Source organism: Dermacentor albipictus, chromosome 4, assembly GCF_038994185.2.
Source record: "Dermacentor albipictus isolate Rhodes 1998 colony chromosome 4, USDA_Dalb.pri_finalv2, whole genome shotgun sequence".
NCBI lineage: Eukaryota > Metazoa > Arthropoda > Arachnida > Ixodida > Ixodidae > Dermacentor > Dermacentor albipictus.
This window is the reverse complement of record NC_091824.1, coordinates 164,438,881-164,462,958: the sequence shown is the minus strand read 5'-3', so window position 1 is coordinate 164,462,958 and position 24,078 is coordinate 164,438,881. Positions and strand designations below refer to the sequence as shown.

At 45.9% G+C, this 24,078-nt stretch overlaps 2 protein-coding genes across 7 annotated transcripts in view; one reads left to right on the top strand and one right to left on the bottom strand.

Annotated features, from left to right (window-relative positions):
• The window catches only part of LOC135899967 (proton-coupled zinc antiporter SLC30A2-like), a 65,442-nt gene that overhangs the window by 17,687 nt on the left and 23,677 nt on the right, over window positions 1-24,078 (bottom strand). Inside the window, exons 1-5 of one of the 4 annotated variants that reach the window (XM_065429376.1) lie at window positions 15,573-15,711; window positions 14,558-14,732; window positions 13,826-13,964; window positions 11,722-11,868; window positions 2,868-3,021 (exon numbers count right to left, since the gene is read on the bottom strand). In XM_065429376.1, the coding sequence (XP_065285448.1) occupies window positions 2,868-3,021; window positions 11,722-11,868; window positions 13,826-13,964; window positions 14,558-14,602 (485 nt within the window). In that variant the 5' untranslated portion in view covers window positions 14,603-14,732; window positions 15,573-15,711. Of the gene's footprint in view, window positions 1-2,867; window positions 3,022-11,721; window positions 11,869-13,825; window positions 13,965-14,557; window positions 15,237-15,263; window positions 15,393-15,572; window positions 15,712-24,078 lie in introns of those variants that run through there. The other 3 variants (XM_065429377.1, XM_065429374.2, XM_065429375.2) reach the window with 3 other exon arrangements.
• Window positions 15,412-24,078, top strand: part of LOC135899966 (zinc transporter ZIP6-like) — a 113,409-nt gene continuing 104,742 nt past the window's right edge. Inside the window, exon 1 of one of the 3 annotated variants that reach the window (XM_065429369.1) lies at window positions 15,412-15,555. Coding sequence is in view for 2 of the 3 variants with exons in the window: in XM_065429372.2 (XP_065285444.1) it covers window positions 15,688-15,758 (71 nt within the window). In the remaining variant the exon portion in view is untranslated. Of the gene's footprint in view, window positions 15,556-15,618; window positions 15,759-24,078 lie in introns of those variants that run through there. The other 2 variants (XM_065429372.2, XM_065429366.2) reach the window with 2 other exon arrangements.

Sequence of the window (24,078 nt, the reverse complement as noted above, 5' to 3'; positions counted from 1 at the left end):
TTAGAATCGGGGCTGGCATAGATTTGAGTAAATACAGTAGTGCTACTGGTGGATAATAAAGGGGCTTTACAGACACTTGCGAATATCTGTGGCAATGCAGTGACAAATCTAGGCCTCAAGTTTAGGACAGAAAAGTCGGGAATGATGATCTTTAATGAAGACATGAATGAGTAGGTGGGTGTGGGTGTCAATTCAACAGCAAGTCATAGCCATAGTCAAGCAAAATAAATACTTTGGTGTACAGATAAATGAAGGAGAGACTTACTCAAGCACCCACCAAAAGAATCTGAAAATAAAGGGGAAGCAGAATGCTGCAATAATGAAACACGGAGCATAGTGGGGCCACAATAAGTACGACATGGTGCGTGGAATAGGAAAAGGAGTAATGGTGCCAGCACTAACATTCGAAAATGCCATTCTATGCTTAAAATCTGATATCTTGTCTAGGTTGGAAGTTAACCAAAGGTCAGTAGGCCGGTTGGCTTTGCGAGCCCACGGTAAAACCACAAATGAGGCAGTGCAGGGTGACGTGGGTCGGGCCTCTCTTGAAGCCAGAGAACCGCAGAGCAAAATTAGTTTTGAAGAAAGATTCAGGAACATGGGTCAAAATAAATTGGCAGTTAAATTGCACAAGTATCTGTACCTGAAAAACGTGGACACAAAATGGAGGAAGGGGTCAAGAAAGTTGGCAACCAAGTACAAGGTAATTGGAATTGTATATAGACAACCAGGAGTCATCAGAAAAAAAGTGACAGTTAGTAATTCGATGCAAAGAAGGGAAACAAAAAGGACCATGGAGATTTACAAGAATGAGAAGAAAGAAATTAGAAGGGAAAATCAATACGATAACACAGAGGACAGTGCCTTGCTATTTGAGGCTCAAGCCGGTTGCCTAAGGACAAAAACATACCAGAGCAAATATAGTGAAACCTTGTTAAACCTTAGTTGGCCGGAGCTCGGAAAAAGTACGTACTAAACGGTAGTACTGCTTCACCGAAATAGCATAAGATTGCCCACTTACCTGTCAAAAACGGAACTCGGAGAGAGTGCGATGAAAGGGGAAAAAACATGCAGTATTTATTTACTTCGCGCGACAAACGTGTTATTTTCGTTTGATGCCGCGGCAGCCTAGCAGTGACGACAGCGGCCTCAAACTTCCCGACGCTGTGAGCCAGCTTTTCAGCCAACCCCCTCTTCTCGGCTAACACTCGCATGGCAGATTCCTCGTTGGCATTACATCTTCTTCGTGCACAGGTGCGGTAGCGTTGCAGAAGTCACGGGGCACCTTTTCATTGTGGGGTGCTGTTCTCGCCGCAACTATTGCATTTATGAGGCTGACGTAACGTTCAGCTTCTGCCACTGTCGGGCCTGAATCGCCTGTGCTGTCGCTTCCCATGCCGTCCTTATCACTGTCGCTAGGTGACACTTCGGCAACAACAGAGGCAACGATCGCAAAAAGTCGAATCTCGTAGCTGACAACTCTTTGCGGTCGCAGCAACGCTGCCGAGCAACTTCGCATTCCAAATGCCACACATCGCAGTCAACAGTAGACCCATGTCACGTGCCAATGCCGACTTTTTTCGCCATATTCGATAGCACGAACAATGTCTAATTTTTCTTCTAAGCTAAGCAACCGACGTCTTCTATATCCAAGTTTCGGCATGACACGAGTTCTCGCTTGCACGACATCACAATGCTCTCTGGCACGGCACCGAAATAATGCTGATGTTGATGTGGCTTAACGCGCAAACACACAGGGCGCTTGGAGGCCGTTGTGCTGATTTCTGAGGCTTGTTGTTCTGCCGGGCCGCCCAATGGAGATGACGCACCGCCGTGTTTGCGTGACGAAAAGTAGAAACCCTACGTGTTAACCGATATGTACGCAATAAGCTGGTACGGTTTATGCGGATACGAAACACGTTATGTTCAATGGCCGCTGAGTCGGGGATTTGACTTTACTACTTTTAAAATGAAACTACTGTTTAAGCGGGTACGGTTTAACGAGGTTTTACTGTATTCTGAAATAGATGAGGCATGTGTGTGCTGCAGCAAAAGTCCAGAGACCACTCAGCACATCCTAATGGAATGTGAAGAGATTCACCCAATGAGAACCGTAGGTAACGTACACCTTCCAGAAGCGCTCGGGTTTAAAATGCACGGAAGCGCCAACCGGTCAGCAGTCAAGATAAGCAAGAAACCTTAGAGTAGTGGTGGAAAAAGAAGCAGGGAAGAGATTGATACGACCAAATCTCTTACAGTCATGGCTAGCAGTACAAGGTAGATTTTGAAGGGTGGGAAAAAAAAGATGTACACAAAAATTATAGATAAAAAACATGTACTGCATACCTGATTAAATCAAGCAAGCTAGGCGACTACTTTTTACCACCTCGTTTCGAAGGGGATGTCATTAAATCATCATCATCATCATCATTGGCATTGCGTGTATTTTTTCTTTCTATTATGGCCCCTTGAATGCCTGCATTAAAAACATGGTTACCTGCGTGCCACATCTCTGGGCACTTTCTGAGCAATTTGATTAAATTTTGCATTATTTCCGATGGTACAGAAAGGGTTGATGCCTACATTTGCGCTTCCATATCCCATTGGTACACCATCCTATATGTTGCACAGGCAACTAAACTGGATTTCTCTCTAGGTGATACTGTACACAGGAAGTTCTATGGCCACAATGAAAGCATTCCCTGCTGGTGACATGAATAATAAACTAGTGAACATTTTCAGTGCCTGCATTTTAGGTTCTGAGATGGGCCACATGTTGAACTCCACAAATCACTGGCCATATTTCCTTACATAGACAAGTAAATTTCATGCAGTGCTTATGCAATAAATATGTGATGTGAGCTCACATGATGTTCATAGCAACCCCTGTGCCAGAGACTATGAGCATGATGCCTGCATCAATGTCGTAGTCATCATGGTAGGTCCGCTGCACGGCCGTGTAGACTAGGATACCCGTCAGCACCCAGATGAAAACTACACTCAGCACAGCACCCAGGACTTCTGCAAAATAGAAGACAGTGTGTGGTAACATTAACGAGTGCTAACCATTGGTTCCCATACTCATTCACAAGTGCTCTGACTTGTACTCACTCCCTACTGATTCCCCAGGCCTGAGGTAGAGCATTAGTGAGTATGAATGGGAGACAATGCCAGCAGGCTTGAGTCGATGCAAGTATGAAGACAAGCGAGTGCTGGTTAATACGATTAAAAACAAAAGTTGGTGACAGCGATTTACAAGAGTATGAACATGAGCTACTGTTGATGAATGTGAGTGGATGCAAGTATGAGTGTAAGTGGGTGTCAGTAAGTACAAATCAAAGCAACCACAAATGTGAGTGAGTGTCGGTAAGAATGAGTAAAAAGTCAAGTGAGTGCCAATGAGTGTGAGTGCACAAGAGTATGATTGAGTATATCGCCTGTAAAAATATTGGTATTAGCGAGTATTTGCTCATTTTGCTGACCTATGGAGCTAAAAAATTGAGAGGCACTTTAGCATAGGCCAAATAGGGTGAAGGCAAAAGCCTGCTCGCTCAAGAGACATTCATTAAATTACTTGACATTCTCATTCGAATGCGTTGTTACTTATTACTTGTTTTCTCTCACCAACGGTTGTGGGCTCGAATGCCTTAATTGATGCTATTTTAGTTAAGTGTGCCTTAATAAAATTCACCCTAATTAACACCAAAGGTCATGGGTGCAACTCCCACAAAATATCGTGGTTTCGAGCACCTTAATTAACTATATATTAACTAACTGTTCCTTAATTGACTTTGCCTTAACACCAAAGGTCTTGAGTTCAACTTGCACATAAGCTCGAGGGTTCAACTCCCACCTAAGGTCGTGGGTTTGAGTGCCTGAATTAACTCTTAATTAACTCTGCCTACCTTTTTTTTTTTGCATAATGAGCAGCATCGGAGCGTCTGTGCAAAGCGAGCTCACATGACTTGCTGTACTGCACGCCACATTTTCCCGACCATCGAGGGTGTGGGCCAGTTAAGGCTATCGCCCTAATTAAAAAATCTTCCTTCATTATAGGTTACTGCTAGATTTATAATGATGGTATGAGGCCTCATTTCCTGAAATGAGCAAGAAATAAATAGGTAAACAACTTTTTAATAAAGCCAGTTCACTGGCAAACGGCAAGTGGAGTGCAAACTTCAGAGATGTTAAGCAGGCCCTTTTGTTACATCACGAAAATCGGATGTTGTGGTAATATGCTATCACAAAACTGTGTTGCAGAGGTTCTTCAGTCTAGGGCAGTGGTCACAGACCCTACCATGACCATCTTAGTGAAAGTGCATAAGATAGTGATAGTATAGGATGATATAAGAAATGCATAAAATATTTGATGGAATAATATGGGAGATAAGATGAAAGGGGTGTTTGCATTCTTATGCTACAACACCAAATCAAGCTTATGTTGTGTCAAATACAGAGAAGCACAAAGTGAAGCAGAAAAGAATTATCAGTGTAGCAGTGTGTGCCTCACTTTCAGTGGCCGAACACCTATAAATACTCTTTTTTTCCCTATAACAATATTGCAATGGAGCTCACTCTAACGTGATGTGATGCAGGTGACATCACGAGCATCATCTTTAGTGGCCTTGTCTCATTTTAAAGCACTTACATTACAGCACCTTGCATTTGCCTTCATCACTCTTAATGGTCTTTATATCATATTTCTTATTTTATTTTATTTTTGCTGGTTTCGTTAACTGCTTTATGCACCGGCTATTTTTCTTCATTCTTGTTGCAAAGTCTGCTTGTTACATTATTCTTGTACTCTATGGTGTACTCATATTCAACTGGCAACTTATGTTACCTCTGTACCTATTCATGTAACTGTACCGCTCATGCCTTAGCTGCCAAAAGGCTGCCGTCAGTATTGAATAAACCACACTACTAAATAATGACAAGTAATAATGATAAATATTTCCTGATCTGGTCCAGGGCCAGTATGCCCCTGGTGTCTCTGGTCATGCCGTCAATTATATGCTTTCCTCATGAGTCACGTCAATTACGTAGCCTCGGCGCTAAAATGGACCAAGAGAGACGCGGCCAAAATAGAGACACTGATGCGCAAGAGCGTCAAAAGGGTGCTAGGTCTTCCGATCACTACAAGCACGGAGCAGCTCGATCGGTTAGGGGTCCACAATTCACTATCAGAAATCATCGAAGCGCAGACCAACGCACAGGTCGTGCGGCTGTTGACCACCAGGGCCGGCAGGCACATCCTAGAAGAAGCAGGGATAAATGCCGAAGCAGAGTGCAACGCACACAAGATTGCACTCAGCGCGGCGGTAAGGGGCACTTTCAAGGTAGAACCGCTTCCGAGAAACGTCCACCCGCAATTCAACGAGGGGCGCCGAAAGGCGAGGGCCCGAGCACTGCTGAAATCGACCGCCAACTGCCCGGGCCTGGCGGCATTTGTAGACGCGGCCCAGTATGGGCGCAGCGACCGGTACGCGGCCGTCTCGGTATGCTGGGATGGCACAATAATTAACGCAGCATCGGTCAAGGGGGTAACGTCCGAAGTGGCCGAACAGGTGGCAATAGCCATGGCAATGAGAGACCCCGAACGTCCTTACGTCTACACAGATTCGCGATCGGCGGCAAGAGCATTCGCCTCGGGCTCGATATCCCGGGAAGCGGCGGCCGTCCTCGGCAGCGAGGGAGCCGCGGGTCAGCACCTCGTCAAATGGTTTCCAGCCCACATGGGGGCCGACGTGCACCCCGAATTTCCCAACGCCAACGAGCTGGCGCACGGACGCGCGCGAGGACTCACGCACCGCGGCGATCGTGGCGAGCGAGGAGGCGGGGAGGGAGGGGAGCACCGAGACCCGCTGCTCACCTTCAACGAAATAACAACACACTATCAGCTGTCGAGGAGGACCTTCCCACTCCCCCACGCTAAACTCACTAGACCACAGTCATCGATATTCAGAATGCTTCAGACAGGGTCGTTCCCCTCGAGAGGCAGACTGAGCCGTTATTCGCCAGAAGTAGAGCCGCAATGTCCGGATTGTGGCGAATCTTACTGCTCGCTAGTGCACATGCTTTGGCAATGCTCCGCGTTAAGCGGCACCGTGTTCACTAAAGAAGAAGACTGGGTGGGCGCCCTGCAAAGCGACGACCACCAGACCCAGCTCCGGGCCGTCCAGAGGGCTCACGAAAGGGCGGAGGCTCACGGGCTTCCCGTCCCAACGTGGGTGCGGCCCGCGACCCCTGCCGCCCACTAAACCAAGAGTGGGTGGGGAGGGGTTCCTCAGGACACATTAAAGTTATTTCCTCCTCCTGATCTGGCTTGCATCTACTACACTGAGCTGAATGACAAAAGCATCAGCGGTTTGTGATACCACTAGTGGTGCGCAAATAAATTCGAGACTGCACTGAATAATTACACAGTGCCAAAATCTAATTTAATCGAATTGAAACCTCTTCATGGAAGCCTGTGTTCAGTTGCTCACGATTCATTAAGCAGAAGTATCTGCCACCGTGCGGACATAGGTATTGATGATCATTGATCTGACATATAGTTTAGGTATTCCATCCTTGTTTAACTTTTAACTCCCCAAATTATAATTCATAACAGGCTTGACACTCATACATGCATGATACTCGCACACCCACACATTGTGAACAACTTTCCTCCTCACCCCTATCAGTCAACATATATTATTGTTCACGCAAACAATTCACAATGTACATCTTACCCTGCTCAAATGTCCATGGCGTTATTCCACTTAGCAAAATTTAGCATTGGTGGAACATTCAAAAAGCTTCTTGCAGCCGCTTTTGTAGCAGGAAAAATTTATTTTTGTAGCAGACATTTTGGAGACACAAAACAATACAACACAATTTAAATAATTTTACAAAGCTACTGATGCACAAAAATCATGCGAACTTACATTTAGAAGGAATTATAACCTTAGTTAAAAACACCATGTAATGAGTTACAAAGTTATGAGTGAGTGGCAAACTGCTTACAAGACAGCAGCAATAGCAAAAAAATATTATGTACAGAAGTTGGAGTCTCAACCATCAAGCGACCTTAATGTACCGTAACATCTCAAGAGTTAGCACATGTAAAATAAAGAGCCAATTGGGTGAAAAGAAGGAGTGAGCTAACTTTCACTATAGAATCAAGAAAAGTTGGGGAAAAAAAAGAAAACAGTAACCGAAGGGTGTGAAGGTTTCTTTTATATGTGCTTGTTCAGTCTTCCTCAAAACCTTCGAATGAACAGTCAATATCACTGTTCTACTGCCTACCTTTATTGCGGTCCACCTCAAAATGACAGCCAGTATTGCTAGCATTACTGCTGGTGTATCAGTGCCCATTGGAGTGGCTCCACTTTGTTTTTAATTGTGAGGGTTTGTAACTGCCTGAGAGGCATGTACCCAGGATTTTTTTTTCAGGGGGGGGGGGGGGGCAGGGGGGACAACCCTTAAGGTAACTTTCCTACGCAAATCAGGGGCGGGTCTACTTTTACTAATACAAGCATTAATCATTCCCACCGCTTGCTATAAAGGCGTGTAAACCCGCAAAACAGAAATGAAATAAGGTGTATCTGACAAGTACACCTGTGATATACACCTCTGCTTTACTTGGCAAACCAGGAACCACATCAAATTGACTCACACAGGAAAGAAGCACAGGAAGGACACAGCCAAGAATAAGTAAACTAGCAAAAGTGTAAAATGAAGGTTTCTAGTAGTGTTTTTCTAATGAGCTCTGGATGAATTACAGTGAAAGATATATTTGCAGAACAATCACAATTCCTTTGGGTCCCTCGTTTACTGCTCTACCTAGTGAAGTATCAAGGCCCATAGAGTTTCATACAATAATTACTAGAGGGAACTTTGGCGGCAGTGTCTACGGGAGCTGCAATGGGAGTGGTTGTACCGTCATAGGAATTATGGGAAGTACATGGATTGGCCTAAACTTCATTATTCATTCATACTGCTTCGTGACTTTGTAAACTTGTCATTTTCAACAATGCACTGCACAGTAAATAAGTAAGCATTATTAAAATTGTCTGACCGCAGGATTCGAACACAGGACCTCTCGGCACAGACGGCCAATAGTAAAACCATTATGCCATTGTCGCATGCATCGACAAGTAACAACGCCCTTATGAATTTATCGCGGGCATGCCAGTGCCTTGAGACGCTAGGCGCATTTCAATGTGGCCACCTCAACAAGCTGAACCGTTGTAATTAGTAGTGATTGTGTTCGCAGTGTCTTCTGCACTTAGAAAAGTATACATTGCTCTGAAATTTACGACAACGAACGCATACAAAGCGTAATAAACGAATCCACTAACACGAAGATTAGACAAATCCATGTACTTCCCATCATTCCCATGGTGGCTCAACGATTGAAGCACCAGAGTTCCCTTTAGTACATTGTATGAAACTATGCCAAAACCGACTCGTATTGTTATTTGGGAAGTTGCGTAATGATGCATGGCCGCCAGTCCCGTACAACCGTGTAGAGTGCAGAACGCTGTTGTTCTAGACGTACTGCACCCGCCATGGAAGGTTAGAAAAACACCCACATAAGCACAGCAGATAAGTGCCTACGTCGGGCGGCTCGACCAATTACTGTAGAAGCGCCATTTAAAACGCACGGAATCATTCTCCACTTCTGATGGTGTTTTCTCTACTTCCTTTTTAAACAAAAAGATTTTCGTCCATAAATATTTTCACAAACAATGGCTAAATTTGTTAATTTCTGCTTTTTCTTCCTGTTCGGCTGTTGCCTCAGCTCTCTTCCTTAGTAGATCACATAATTTTGAATTTCTTGTGACTCTTGTTTCCTGTTGCCACTTTTTCACGAAAAGTAATCTACAATTAAGGAAAAAAATCAGACGAGGTAACGGGTAACATTCACATTGCTTATAGATTCAACGGTTATTGCAGGGTTTGATTGAAATTTTGAAATTTTTAGGGATGATTATGAAACGTAGATCGTTGAAGAGATATCAATGGGGCCTTTCTAGCGGCAGCACCTTCAGATTTCGAAACAAACATTGAAATAATGAAAAAGGCGAAAACATTACGCCGTCTTTTAGCTGGGAGAATATCAATCTGTTTCACGCCCTGAGTTCAGTGTCCTTTCCCTTGACCTGATCAGTGACTGCTTCTATGCCTCAGCCATAATACTACTGTAACAGCAGCCCACTGTTGCCTGCCAAATAGCTGTCAAGTCTCAAGATTGACTTGGTGACGCTTTAGGGAGTGGTGGCATGGCCGGGGGGAGGGGGGGGGGGGGGCTGTCGCTTAATTTCGGGGGTGGGGGGGTGAGCCCCCTCTCTCCCTGGGTATGTCCCTGCTGCCCGACGTCCTCGCTGCCCGCGACAAAGTGATTAAGTTTTGCATGTTTGAAGATTGTTCAGCACTGTTCTTTTATCATCCGTAGTACTTAGCTTCGGCCAAGGTTACCATTGCAGCAAAGTGTGATGAACGAAGAATCGCTCTCGTTCCCAGTCAGCACTGCTCATCTCCAGTAGTAGCTAACTGACTCTGTTTTTGCCGTGGTCACCACTGGTGGCACCAGCAGCGGTGCACCTCTCCAGGGCAGTGGGATTATGAGAAGTGGGCTATCTTTTGGTGTTGAGGAAAAAACAGCAAATCATGCCAAAAATATGGGTGGGGTTTCTTTCAGGGTTGGGGGCATCTATCGGGTTCTTATGGTATTGCTTTACTTCTTATTTCGGATTGGCTCCATGCCTCCAAGTGTTTCTGAGAGCCTCTTTTAGCTCTCCTTCACCTCAAGTGTCTCAATGCTTTGGATTTCAGAGAAGCATTGTATCCTAGGAGTCCAGTATCTTCCTTGCTGATTTGAGTTGATCCTCGAGATTCTCTTCATTTTGCTCATTTTCAGACAACTCTGAATCACCTTAGATCAACGCCCGTTTCACGCTCACCACTGGTGCCCCCACATCCAGTCAATGTTGCTGTTGCTTGCAGCATCAGTTGCTTTATTGCTCCGAGTTGCTACTGGCTTAGCACAATTGCCGCACTTACGAGGCTGGGGACAATACAGCCCACTTTGTTGTTCGTGTGAATCAACATGCAAAGGCAAGCTCTATAACAGAAAATGCCGGAGGGCCACCACACATAGGGTTCAAGGTAGCGGAAGTGCAAGCTCTGGTTTTGTTTTCGCAATCACTGCCGCCGGATCTCCAGCAGGCGTGTTTGAAGCAGACATGGAGAAATTATTGCAAAAATGAGGCTTTTACAGCAGCATGCAGAGAGATATGTCCTTTGCAGCTGTTTGGAGAAAGTGTAGCAGCAGTTCCCCAACTGGATTTAGTCACTGTAACTTGTTGCAAATGTCTGGTTTGGGAAAAAATGTGAAATATCTAGGAAGAGAGAAAGCAGAGAAGAGCAGCGGCTCTAACTTCGTTAACTCATACTGCTAACAGTTGTTTGACACACTGTCGAGCTGAAGGAACAAGTGTGCAAGCGCATTGGTCATGCTGCTGAAACTCAATGCGCTTGAAGCATTCAAGAACCCACCATGGCACTAACATTGAGCCATTCTCATGCTTTATTTGCCAAGCTCACAACTGCCAACTTGTAAATCTCAAAATTCGTAAACCTCCTGCAGACATGACAAGGGAGAGAGGGCAATTAACATGCATTTCATTAAAGTTCCCTGCGAGCACACACCATTCCTTTTTTTTCTTCTTATGCACTCTAATAATGTTTTGTCTTTAGACGTAGCTCACAAGCAGCAGCAAACCGCTAACAGGACAGACTGACAAGCAACACATTATTTTAAGATCACAGCAACATTTTTCAGGGACTTGGCTGTTGCCGATTTTGGCCTGCGCCAGAAACTTGTTCTAAGCAAGTACCCATCTGGCATATTGTGAGCTACATTGCCACAATACAGTGAAACAGCTACCATTGGGATTTCATTTTTATATGCATCTTAAAGTCAGTGCCTTACTAAGCAAGTTACCCCCATTTTTCCATATCGGGTATGTGTGTTTCTGGTCTCTTTCGGTGGCCAATCCTGAAGATAGTGCAGTCTAAATAGATCCCGAAGATTGTGTGGTCAAAAAAAAATTTAAGCAACTCGATGGTCCTCCTACTCCCCTTACGTGACGCGTGACGTGACAGAGTGCGTGAGCCCCAACTCGCTCAAGGGGACATTGTCTTTGACCGATGTCAGCTACAGGTTAAATAAGCTTTCAACTATATGTTGCAATCTTGTGCCACACCATCTTTCAACACCTGAGCGAAACTTATTCTTCGCAAAACTTGGTGCAACATTTGTAAAATCATAAACGAGCCCAAATTCGTAAACATTACAACAAATATTACAACAAATGCGCTAAGAGGACAAACCCTGCGGCCTTGGCACAGAAACTCAGCACTGTGCAGGAGGCTGCCTCAGAAGTTATGCAAAGGGTCAATGTACATTCTTTTTAATGATCAAGTGCCACCATTAGCAATACAATGCCCCTCCTTCCTTCGGTGCTTTTGTACTTCCAAAATGAGTGAAGCAGTATCTTCCCAAAGATTTAGCACAATCACTGAGCAGAAAGCCTGTCAGACACCAACTTTCAGGAGTTTGCCATGCTATTTGTCTACGAATGAGCGAACCATGTTTCAGAGATTGTTATTGGGAGGCCACATGACAGAGCAAGCCAAACAAGTAACCACGCAAAACTACATGTCTCTTACCTGCGCGGTAGAACCCAAAGGACAGTCTTTTGGTGGGTGACTTCTGTGCAATCCAGACAGCAAAAATAGAGATCAGAAAACCAGCCAAGTCGGCACATAGGTGTGCTGCATCTGACATGACAGCTAGGCTGTTGGACATGTAGCCACCTGAAAACAAAGATGCGGTCATCAAATAGCATTCTGTGCAGAGTTCCACGCAAGAAATACAATGCACCATATCTAAAAGCATGATTGTTCAGGAGCTATCCCTGTTCATGTCAATTACACCAATGTAATCAGCTCAGCCACCAGAGTGCACTCAATTCACAGCAATGTGTGAACCAAAGTGTGAATAGAACAAGCAGGGAGGTTTTAAATTAAAAGACAGAAAAATTTCGAACAACATCCTGGCGACATCTGTCAAACGAAGGCTGTGAAGATAAGCACATAATGCTCATTATAACAGAAGGCGTACGAATCATGCAAGCACGTAAAAACTGATCGATTCGGTGGGGTTCATTGACTGAAAGCATTACTGAGGCTATGAGCGACTCCACAGTAGAGGGCTCTGAATTAACTCTGACCAGCTGGGGTTGTTTAAATGTGCACCTTAATTTAGGCAGACGAGCATATTTGCATTTCACCCCCATCAAAATGTGGCTACTGCAACAGGGAATATAACCTGTGATGTCATCCTCAGTGGCAGAACCCCGTAGCCACAGAGTCACTATGGCAAGCAGTACCATAATGTTTATGAAACAAAACATGAACATGTGGCAAGATAAAGAAATGAAATGAGAGTGATGCTCTTCCTTTTAATGCCTGTATCACTTCTTGCACGTCTTTTTTTTTCTTTCTGTGTTTATATTTTATTTTTATTTATTTATTTAATAATACTGTCAGCCCATGAAGGGCCGTTACAGGAGTGGAAAATAGAAACACATACAAGGATACAGTATGACAACAAAAGCAAGTAAATGAACAGCAGCAGACATTTCAGCAGGGACGCGAGTCGGTTTGGATTTTATGCACCTTACAAACTTCCCCCCCAAATACTGTGTGCGAGTGGAGAGAATCTGATAGATCAATCCCACAACATGTCATACTTGCCGTTTACTCCAACTGCCTACAAAGCTGCGGTAGATACAGCTCATCCATATCAAATTCAAATGGAACAGTTCTTGTTCACAGGTACTCAACAAGAAAGGTTAAGGTGAAGAAACATTTGGGACAGTTGCATAGCGATAAGAAGAAACTGTGTCCTCCTTTTCACATCTCACCGTGGCACCGTACAACATGTGGCCGATGAGGTTAATAGCCACAGGCTCACATGTTCCCTTCCATAAGGATGACGATACTACCTCAACACTGTACTACTACTGCAAGCATGTGCCACTAGTTAGAATTAATTAATACTTGTATTAGGGTTAGTTGGAATGGCATAATTATAAAGCAGCATTGCGCTAGTTAAAGCACAGAAAAACTTGAACACGGGCACAGACAAAGCACTTCATTGTTTGTGTTTATGTTCACATTTTGTTTGTGCATGTGTCTTGACTTCTGCAGTGATGTTTTATGACTCTTGAGCATGTTTTCTTTTTGTCAAGTATTCACTGGTTTAAGGTCAGACAGCAACCCAATGGAAAGGGCACAGCCACCATCACTGATAGTGTGTAACTGTTGATACCAACACTAATAATGCAAGTACTGACAGTGAGAAATGTTGAGCACTGAGAAGGGCTGAGAAGGGTATTAATTATCACCTCGTTATGCAAGATATGTAGAACAGAGGGACAGTTAATTCTTTTTACCACGGAGCGGGAAACATTATGCTTGATTTCATGAAACTTTTTTCCCAATCCCTTGTAAACCATTACCATGAACTTGACCAGTGTTCAGGCTCCACATTTTCTACATTCTATTTGGCTTTAGCACAATAACATCACTGCTTGCACTAAAGCTGTGTTGTGCATAATTATTAGGATTTTCCCCCTTGTACTTCAGTGATCATAGTCCATGATGGGGACACAATGTTATTCATTGAATCAACGACTTTTTAAAAGACCGCTTATAACTATCTTATCAGCTTTAAAGGCTCTATAGTGATTATGGTGAAGATACTAACCAATTACTTCAGCTATCATAAATGTAAGGCAAATGAGACAGCTGACAAAGAGTTGTTTCTGCGCCACCTTAGACGAGAGCCTTGGCTGCTGGTGTACATGGCAGTGAAGAGACTCATCGCTGTCATCTTCACTGGTGTCCTGCGCATAAACACACAGAGCGCGCATAAACACACAGAAATGCAGAGACGTACGGGCTTGCCATGATTTTGTTGCGTTAGTACGAGAACTGTTGAAACTCCCGAGCGTATGCAAATGAATCAATCGCATCTGATATAAAACAGAGCCACAGTGCACTTTTCACTGTGCGTATGTAGTAAGTGCAAATTTCATACAACAAGATATCACTGTGGCTTAAAACTTTGTACAAAATTAATGAATTTTTCCGAGTCGATACGCGTTCTCCGCATAATACATGCCATCAACATCAACACAATTCAGGTTCTTGTCCTATATGTCTACTTTAGCTGCGTACATTATTATTATTATTATTATTATTATTATTCGCAGCTTTGAAGCTCGCCGCAAAAGCGTCCAGCGGGTGCCATGTGACAAGCAGCCCTCAGCTTTAGTCAGCAAACTGCGCAGCACCTCGCGGACCGTGCGGCAACTTAAAAGGAACAAAGCTTACAGTACCCAAGGGTGGGTGGTGGCGAAAATGAAGTATCAGCGCTAACTTCTTTTAAATATATTTCTCAAACTTGCTGTTCGCAACCACTGTCCCATATACTCACATAAAGGAGTGCGGAGCTTTCACCACCATTGTGCCTGTAGTTCATGCAAGCATCTGATGCGATGACAGGCGTCGTCTCGCCGTTGTGCTGCGCTCCGTTCGCTGAATTAAAACCCGCAGGTAGCCTGCTTAGGCGTGGGCACTGAGAAGACGGGTCACTGGCGTTGCGACAGCGCCTACACAGACAGAAATCCTCGTTCTCATCCATCAGACTCAGCGGTGCGCTGGTAATGTCTAGAAGTTCTTCGTCTCCGGAAACTGAATCCTCGGAGCAGTGCGCTACACGTTCACTAGCAAATAGCTGCTTGACTTTATCACGAACATGTGCAAATTTGGCGGAACCACTGGATGCCATTGCAGCTGATAAAACCAGCGGGCTCCGGCCTCCAGCTGGAGGCAAACGACGGCACTAACAGCTCCGATTGCGAGTCACTTCGATAGCTTGCCAGGACATTCGACCGTCCCATATCGCTCAAAAGCCAGACAGTGAAATAGTTTGAAGTCCAGCAAAGTACAAGAAAAAAAAAAACTGAGGAAAGTCGGTGTTTCTTCACGCAGCCAGGTACCGAGCCGCCGGAGAAATGTATCAAAGCGGGATGTATGTGAGTGCGGATGAATGCGCATTTGCTGTCATGACTTATGCATTGACTAACCATACGTTTAATTAGCAGAAAGTAAAACTGTTTATTGTGCTGACAATTACTTACTTATTCGGTTATAAGCACCAGCTGTTATACAAAATTTACAGAAAATAACCAATGTAAATAGAAATCCAAGGACTACTTTTTGTACGCGGATACAGATGGCGCCAACAGACCAATATCCACGCATTTTAGACCACGGCAGCTATCGAGAGCTGTCAGTCTTCCGGTAACGTCATTTCCGACTTTGGGTGGCGTTTTCCTCTTTGCATTATCCCCGCCATCTTGAGTGTGATCTGCACACGGCTCCAACCTGAATATAGTCCCGCGGGGATATTTAAAGTTACGGGAGATACAGGTAAGATACGATTTCACCTTTTCCACCGCTCGTGAAGGCCACTTCGAAACGCGGTAGCGGCGCCCACTGAAAAGCCGAGCTGAAGCGAGGTGACTTTGCCGCACTACGGCGTATGTTGCCGTATATGGAAGGATGGTGAATGTCTTCCAACAAGCTGCGCCATCCTCCGAGACGCTCATCTCTGAATCAGGCATGCGGCGGCGGTGAGCCGCAAATGTCAACTCTTGCACAGTGTCATGTCTTCAGCAGCAGCAACGAACACTTGTTCGAGCATTGGCACGCCGCACTAAGCCTTTCCGAATGCTGCAGTTGCAATGCTTGCTTTCTGGTGGTCTAGCATAGCGTCGCGAGCGCGCGCGCGAGCGTGCGTGTGGCCGGCGCCGATTTATCTGCGTATTCATTTTATTGCTTCTCAACCTTGTAATTTTTTATTGCTGTCTGAAGACATCATTAAACTCTAGTCTCGAAAAAGAAAAGGAGCTTCACGCGCTTCGTGTTACAAATCAAGCATACACAAACACTGATCCGTGTTTAGCCTTGAATGCGAGGGTCAAGTCGGCTTCACTGTAACGCTAGGGATGTCCGTTCGGTTCGAACGTAATTAGGGTGTCTCTGGCATGTAATTTCGCTTGTTAAAACAACCAAAATTCGCCTTGAAAAGCGACAGTCAGCGAAATCACGTGACATAATTGTCGTATTTGCACATGCGTCGAGTTCGAAACATGTATAGCATTTGCCACGCTGCTCGCTTTGACAGCTTTCGCAGTCCCAAATCTTGTGGCGGGTTTGAAGACTGTGTTACAATGGTGGGACCCTATTACGCTGCAACAAGGGATAGACGCGGAGCACTTGCGCTGGCACATACGTCGCCTCGTCAGCTGGGTTTTTAAATAGAACTCGCGAATTTCAGAGGGCGCATCGCAGTTTAAAATAAGACTTTAGTGCTGTTTTCACGCTAGTGTTGTCAATGCCAGGCTCTTATCTGTGCAGACCGCGAGGTGGGCACAGTGTAGGGCGTCGCCACTCAAGTCTTGCACATTCGTGTGTGCTGTCGGTTGAGTGATGCTGCGTCGAACGTCAATACGCCGATGAAAATAGCAAACGCATGTTCCTCGCATGCGTCATGTGCAAGTGCGCGCGGCACTCTGTCCTTCTGATTTCAGCAGCTTTTTGGGCTTGTTGGTGCATGATTTGAATAGCAATTAATAGCGCGCAGAGGTCCGTGTGTGTCTGAATTTTACTGTCTCGTCCTCTGCGCGCTATTCATTGCTATTCAAGCCTTCCGATTTGTCAGCTCTCTGAACTGCTTACGTTAAACAAACTAGCTAATCCTTATAGCTAAATAGTGACACTTCCTACCAATTATTTCTCTCGGCAGTGTTGCTGTCATACATGGAGAACGTTCGGACTGCAATATTCGTCCACCATTCACCGAAACTAAGGACCGTACCGAAGCAGCTTCCTGCGTAGCGTTTTCTTTCTGTTGCGCTAGGATAGGTTGCTCAGCCGTGCAACTTGTCTGCACGTCTGGGCTATTTGGTTCATTTCACTTGTAATGCTCGTTGAAGTGCGGTGATTAGTGACCGTCGGTAATCTGAGCCCTTGACGCGTTCGGTACAATTTACGTTGTACTGCAGCATGCGTTGTATGTGAAAGTTATAAAAACACCCCGGTAGCCGATGGCGCTGCCTATACCTTTTACCGTGAACACGAGAATCCGTATTTCCCGATTGTCGTGCTTCATCCGTTGCCGACTGTAGTACGACATGCATAGTAACGGTGTGGTGCCCACACACAGCCCCTTAGATGCGAGCTGCTTCGACCGCCCCCTGGGCTTCGCTGTAGTGCAAGGGTTTATAACCGTTATGTTTGCTACATAATCACCGCACGCATGATGACCCTCTTGCACGGGACGATTGCGGTTTCTTGTCCTTCAATATCACTTAGTCGCCCCCTACTTCGGCTTGGCGTGTTTCAGAGTACAGTACGCGGACACTGCGTTCAGTTCGTTCGTTTTTCCAATATTTTTTATTTTTCCGGATTTTTGAGACCTAGTCTCTCTTGCTTGCTGTCACCGCGGCTTGCGAAATTCCCTCAGGTGCTCCAGCATTCGTACGTGCATTTTGTCACCTTCGATGTCGGCGCCTTTTAAAACCGGGCGACAGGCGCTTTCGTTTAGCTGGCACGAGGTGCGGAACCTAATCTCTCGCACCCATGTTGTGTGTTACTATCAGGAAATGATAGGTAATCAGCTTGCCTGTGAGGCAAATTGTGAATGAGCCTTTGGGTGCCTTAAAATAAACCATGCATGATAAAAGCACAAGACATGCGCAGTTTCTAGCGCACCTGTGGGCCAGAGCACTGTTCTCGTTCAAGGGCATTCGCAGCTGCCGAACATTACGTGGTTATTTTCACTTGCGTCAATACAAGCTCAAATAAGCGACAGTGATGGCTTTCGGTAGTTCCGTCCCAAAACTGGTGTTCACAGCGGGTCGACATTTTGTCAATCTTATGTGGGCTTGGCCATTTGCGTGAGCAGGATTCGCGAATAGCTGCTGTTCAGGTTGAACGTTCGGATTGCTCCCGTTGAAAATATTTCTATCTCAAACAATGTTTCTGCGTATTGCAGTTGAATTTCTTTGTGAAGACCTCGCGTGTTGACGTATTCAGCGCGCATGGGTGTTACCAAGCTGGTCATTGGCACTGGCTCGAACATGCTGCTGCTATTTTCTGACGTCTGGACGTGAGTCAGGTTATGGGTCATTCGGAGGCGCGTAACTAGCTCCACTGGCTCGATGAAGTGGTCAGGAACGCTGTAACACAGCGCACGCGAGACGAAAAAGCGGACACAGTGTGTTGTGCTTCCGTTGCACGAATAAGCAAAGTAGAATGTTCTGCGGCTCGCATGTTTTTTGTCCCGCACGTCCTGGCTTACCGCTTTCCTTCGGCACCTTGCGTTGTCTTCAGTTTACGAAGGCGGACCCGCTTAAACGGTCTCCATCTTGACCAGAGTTCGCGCACTGACTTTCAGCGCATAGTTACTGCGTTAGGTTTGCAACGCACCCCAAAATTTAAAAAAAAGGGCGTGCTTACAGAAAATTGGTACACAAACCGGGCTGCTAGTGCATTGCACAGAAATGTCCGTGCTCCGAGTGTCTCTGTACGTGCCTTGCCCAACGTTGCATCATCCTTTTCCATTAGTGCACCGTAGTTTTCCACCTTCGCGTTCTGCGGTTGTGAGTTAAGCTGCTGCTCCAGCGGCGCCATGAATGGCATAAGGTTTCGTAATATTTCTTCTCACTTTTTCTTTTTTTAGCCCGCTGGTTTTGTGCAGCCGCTCCTAAACCGTCTGCGCTACACGCGCAAGTGAAAAGCGTAAGGAGAGAGAGAGAGAGAGAGAGGAAACAAAACACAAAGGAACTTCCCGGTATCTATTGTTTTCCAGCCACCGGAAACCGGGTGGCTTTCGATATGCGCTAATCACGAACGATAAAGTCAATGAAGCGTAGAAATCGTCGAATCGACGTTTTCAAGGGCTCTGCGGTCGCCGTTGAAAACAGCATTTTATGCGCTCATCTTCAGGGGATGCGTCGGAGAAAACTATTAAGCAACTACGGTTCCGAAGCAGCAAACGTTCGTCGTCGTGGCTTGTTTTGGTTTAGTTTTTAGGAGAAGCTCGCCGTGCTACACAGTATTTTGGGCACGAGAACGTAGTATAAGAGTTGAAGAAATCCAAGTGTGTAGATCCCATTGCAGACACAGTGAGCAAGCAAACGTAATTAGAGAAAACGAGCCGCGCACGGGCTTATCGCTGTACGCGTACAAGGCAAACACTGAAACACAGCGTTAACAAAGCGTCAGTCAACCACATAGGTGGTTACATATGTGACGAAAAAATAAAAGCCTTATCAACATGTTTGGTTGAAGCAAACAAAGTTGGAGCAAAACTGCAACCTTCACACAATCGTCGCGATGGGCAAGTACGCGATTTTATAATTGCGGGAGTGGAAGTAGAAGAGAGAGAGCAAATGATAAAGGAGTGGAAGTAGGAAGTTGAAATTTAAATGCGCAGCCCTCGTTCTTGCGATGTTTACATATTCAAAGGACAGTAACTCTTATTGTCCTTTCTGATAAATATTAAATTATTTTATAAAGTTGGACGTACAGAAAAATGTACAAAATAGGTTCTCAAAATCTGAGCTGGGGGTGCCTTTCTGAACGCGCTTAAATTTGGACCCCCGAATAATTCTCCACACAAGACTAGGGGTCCCACGTCACCCAAATGTGTGTGTCGCTGAAACATGCGTGTTTTTTGCGGGGTGGAAGTTTAACGTCGTGGTCCGTTATTCTTCACTCAGCCTCGTCTGTGTGCGCTGTTAACCCTCTGAAGTTTCGGGTAGTATAATTTCTGCACGCATTTTCTTAACATAATAAATAGGCTGCGTCCACATAACGTTTTTCAAAGAGAAAGGGTAAAATGTATGTGTGCTGTTGCTTTTTTTTTTTCTAAGAGCGTTGATTGGACCGCGCTTGCAAGTGGTTGAACAACACAACTCATTTTATATGCCTAAAGAGAAACGGTCATCAGACACGCGCGTTGATTTTATTGAAAAATTGTTTTCTTGTGATGAAGTTATCTCTACAGAAAGTTAGTTCCTCTAATCTTTCCCTTTCTTCTTTAAATCTGTTCATCAAGCACATATGCGACATATAGTTTTTAAAGTACATGAGCCTCTGATGCGTGGTATCACAGGGGAATACCGATAATGTTTAATAGGAGCGAGACGCGCGCGCAAGTTGCATCGATTTGAGAAACTGCGTGGTGAAATGAATCGGGAAGAGGGTGAAAAGGAGATTGGCGGACGAGTGCGCACTGCAAACCGGACTGTGGTTGCGTAACAATGCATTGGATTTTCCACTCTTGGTTTCTTTATCATCCACTGTACCAAGTGACTGGTATCCACGAAAACATCGGCACGTCGTCGCCGCAGCCACTCATGCGGGGCCAAAACAATGGAAGACGATACGCCTCGTTGCGAAATATGGCCCCGGATCCGCTTTTAAGCAGCACACAGACCTACAACGCACATTTCGCGTTCGCTTGCTTAGGTCGTGCCAAATACACCATCAGTGGCGTTATTTCTGCTGTTTTGCGTAGAGTCGCAGGTGTGATTTCCGACCTGTGGCAACTGGATTCCCGGGAAGGGGGGGGCAGAATAATGGAAAAGAAATTTGGCATCTGAACATGTTTCATTTACAAGACAGATTTTTAAAAAGGGGGCGGGGGGAGCGCGACGTAGTTGGCATGGCACAATGACGTCATTGATGCCGTGGTTTGGGTGCTTGAGAAAAAGGGCAAAGAAAGCTCTGCGATTCTCCTATATCAGATTTTTTGTTACCAGTAACACGCATATACTTCTAAGTTCGTAATGTGCACTGAATCGATTGCTTGGTCTAACACACGCCTTTAATTTCGCTTAAAGTTCGAACATGTACGAGCAAAGCTTTAGTTCCGAGCTTCCGAGTTAACTACGGAGAATAGCATCACGACAAAAATTGACGCGAGGAGCTCCGACGTATTATAAATAGCACTTCGTGACCGCGTCACGAGTGCTTTTGCCGCTGTTTCTCCTCGCAGCGGATGCCGTGGCGAAAATGCTTTGCCACTGCCGCCGATATACCGGTGCCGCCGAGAGATGTGACCGACTGAGTGGCGTCCGCGCGTGCGTTTCGTGGTTCGAATAGCGCAGTACGCGCTATAAATCGAGCCAGTAATGCCGTTCTTTTATGTCTGCCCAGATACGCCGGCGCACTCCACCGGAGGGGTGTTCTGCTCACACGCTGCGAATCGGGCTAGTTGGTGCTCATCCATGGCTGCAGGCAGCGCAAGACAGACGACACGAGCGCAAACTTCCGACTGATGTGAATACGCAACCCGCTTGCATTACTCAGTAAAAACGGACAGCGTGCATAATCGTAGCGGTCGAACGCCTCGCGCTACCGCAGTGCGTTACATTGCAACTTAACATAAGTATTCGAATATTGCACACTGTTCTATTTTCTTCTTTATTTGTTTAAAGGTTTACCAAAAGCGTGCTTACGCTGACTGCGAGGCGACTATATACCTCGAGTTAGAAGATAAATACATTCTAGGGTATTACGTGCCACAACAATCTGATTATGAGGCACTCGATGATGGGAAAATCGGGATTAATTTTTTGACCACCTGGAATTCTTCGTTTACATCCTAATCCGGGAATCGAACCCGCTACCTTGAGCTCACCAGCGCCATGCCGTAGCCACTAGCTACTACGATTCTATCAAAATTGAAGTGATTTCCCGCACCAGCGGGCAAACAAACGTCCACCTTCGCTTTTTTTTTTTTTTCCTAGTGCAATGTGCTGTCTAAACTAAGACCCGCTATCCCGTCTTTTCACTCGAATACGTGCGCTGCACGAACACTTCCACCAAGCGCCGGAAGTGCTCTTTTCGTCCGATAACGGGGTATGAAAGCGTTGCGTGCATGTGTGTGTGTGGGGGGGGGGGGGGGGGGTGATGCTGCGGGCACGGCGTCACGCGGTCACGCCGTCCTGTACGTCCGTCGGCACCGTCGCCTTGTCCCGCGAGACGAACGACACGGCCACTGGTCTTGTTTGTTGGCGCGTGCCCCTCAATTCCGTCTCCCCCTTCCTCGCAGGAGCGCGTGGCGATGATGAGGCGTCTCACGCCCCTACCTTTTTTACACCCCTTTTTTGCGTTGTCCACTTTGTGTTCTTGTGTAACAAAAAGTGTTTACCGCCGGCATCTACACACACCGAATGGCCTGCTATAAAGCTGCTGGAGATAGGCGGACGGGAAAGGTTTGCACAGAGCAGTCCTGTCTGATCTGCCTTCGGATAAAGTGGCGTCAAAATTTCCGTGCGAAAAAGAGCCCCGGAGTGAGCTACCGCCCTTCGCCGAAGCCGACCAGTAAGTGCACTTGATGCGGAACGGCCGAACTTCTCGTTCGGCGAGCCGAGGCATTTCGTTACGAACGGATCGAGAGAGACCGTTCGAATCGCCCAGTTTGCCACGCTGTGCGATTTGAACGTTCAGCCGTGGGACGTGGGCGAAGCACACGACTCAGGTCCTGCGCCTGAACACATTTGTGACAAGAGAATTGACAAATTTTATTTACTGCACGAAATGAAGTCAAGTTATCAGACGGGTAATCCTGACCCGGCGCGGTACCCGCAGCGGTTCACTATAACCGAAACCTTGGGCGGTGTTACGTTACGATTCCGTTGGTCTTCCATTCTTTTTGCCATTTGTGATTGGCTAGAATAAAACGCCCTTTTCGTTATCGGCGGTATCGGCTACTCGCTGCGACAGGTTCAGGAATGAATAGAATCGATAAGAATCCTTGCCAGCCCCTTCCCGATTTCATTCGGTAATGTCGTTGTGAAACAGCGCGAAATTCTCCCAGAAGAACGAAAAAGTTGCATAAGCATCTGTGTATTTAGCCTTGTGTAATTCATTTTTTTTAGTGCGATTTCTGTTGCGATGTGGGCGTGCTGCCCTGTTTCTCGTATCAATATATTTATGTTAAAAAATTCTGGGGTTTTACGTGCCAGAACCACTTTCTGATTATGAGGCGCGCCGTAATGGGAGACTGCGGAAATCTGGACGACTGGGCTTCTTCAATGTGAATCTAAATCTAAGCGCGCGCTTGTCACCTCATTTCGCCCCCATCGAAATGCGGCCGCCGTGGCCGGGATTCGACCCGCTCGTCTTAGCAGCCCAACTCCCTAGCCAATTAGCAACCACGGCAGGTAATATGTTTACGTTGACGTCAACAAATTTACTGTTAGTAAAACAGCGTCTATCTCGCACCTTCCTTGTGTCCCATCAAAAAAAAATAATAATAATAATAATGTCGCGCTGTCACTCAACGATGTCACGCCTTGCGTGCAGATGCAAGCGAGTGCGTATGCGCAGATGATTCGGTCGTAGGAGCGGCGTATCGTCTCTCTCCTAGCGTGCCAGTTCGCCTTTTGCGTGTTTTGATTGATACATTGATTCATTCGGTTGCTCACTTCCATAAATATTAAATAGTTACTATTCCACTGTTGACCAATGTGGAATATGGTGTACATATCGGACGTGCCGGCTAAGGCTGTGTTCAGAAACTCTGTACTTCAGAAAGGGCGCTTATTGAGTGACAGCCATGCTGTAGGACCTGCAGGTTACCTAAAGAGCCCTTAGCTGTTACTCTCTGATGCCAGATAGTTCAGTAGACACGCGGAAACAACTCTTGACGGGTGGCGGATGGGTGCTCGAGTAAGTATGCACGTTCACATATGTCATGCAAGCTCGGGGGGTTCAGCTCTCCGCATTTATTCTCAGCATTAAGTGGCAGGCGTTATCAGCGTGGCCTCTCTCGCACTAAGAACTGCGTAGCGGCATGCAGAGGCGCACCGGTAATACTTTTTCGCTTCTGAGAAACGAAGCGCTCGCGTGCGGTGGTATGCTTGTTACGACGGA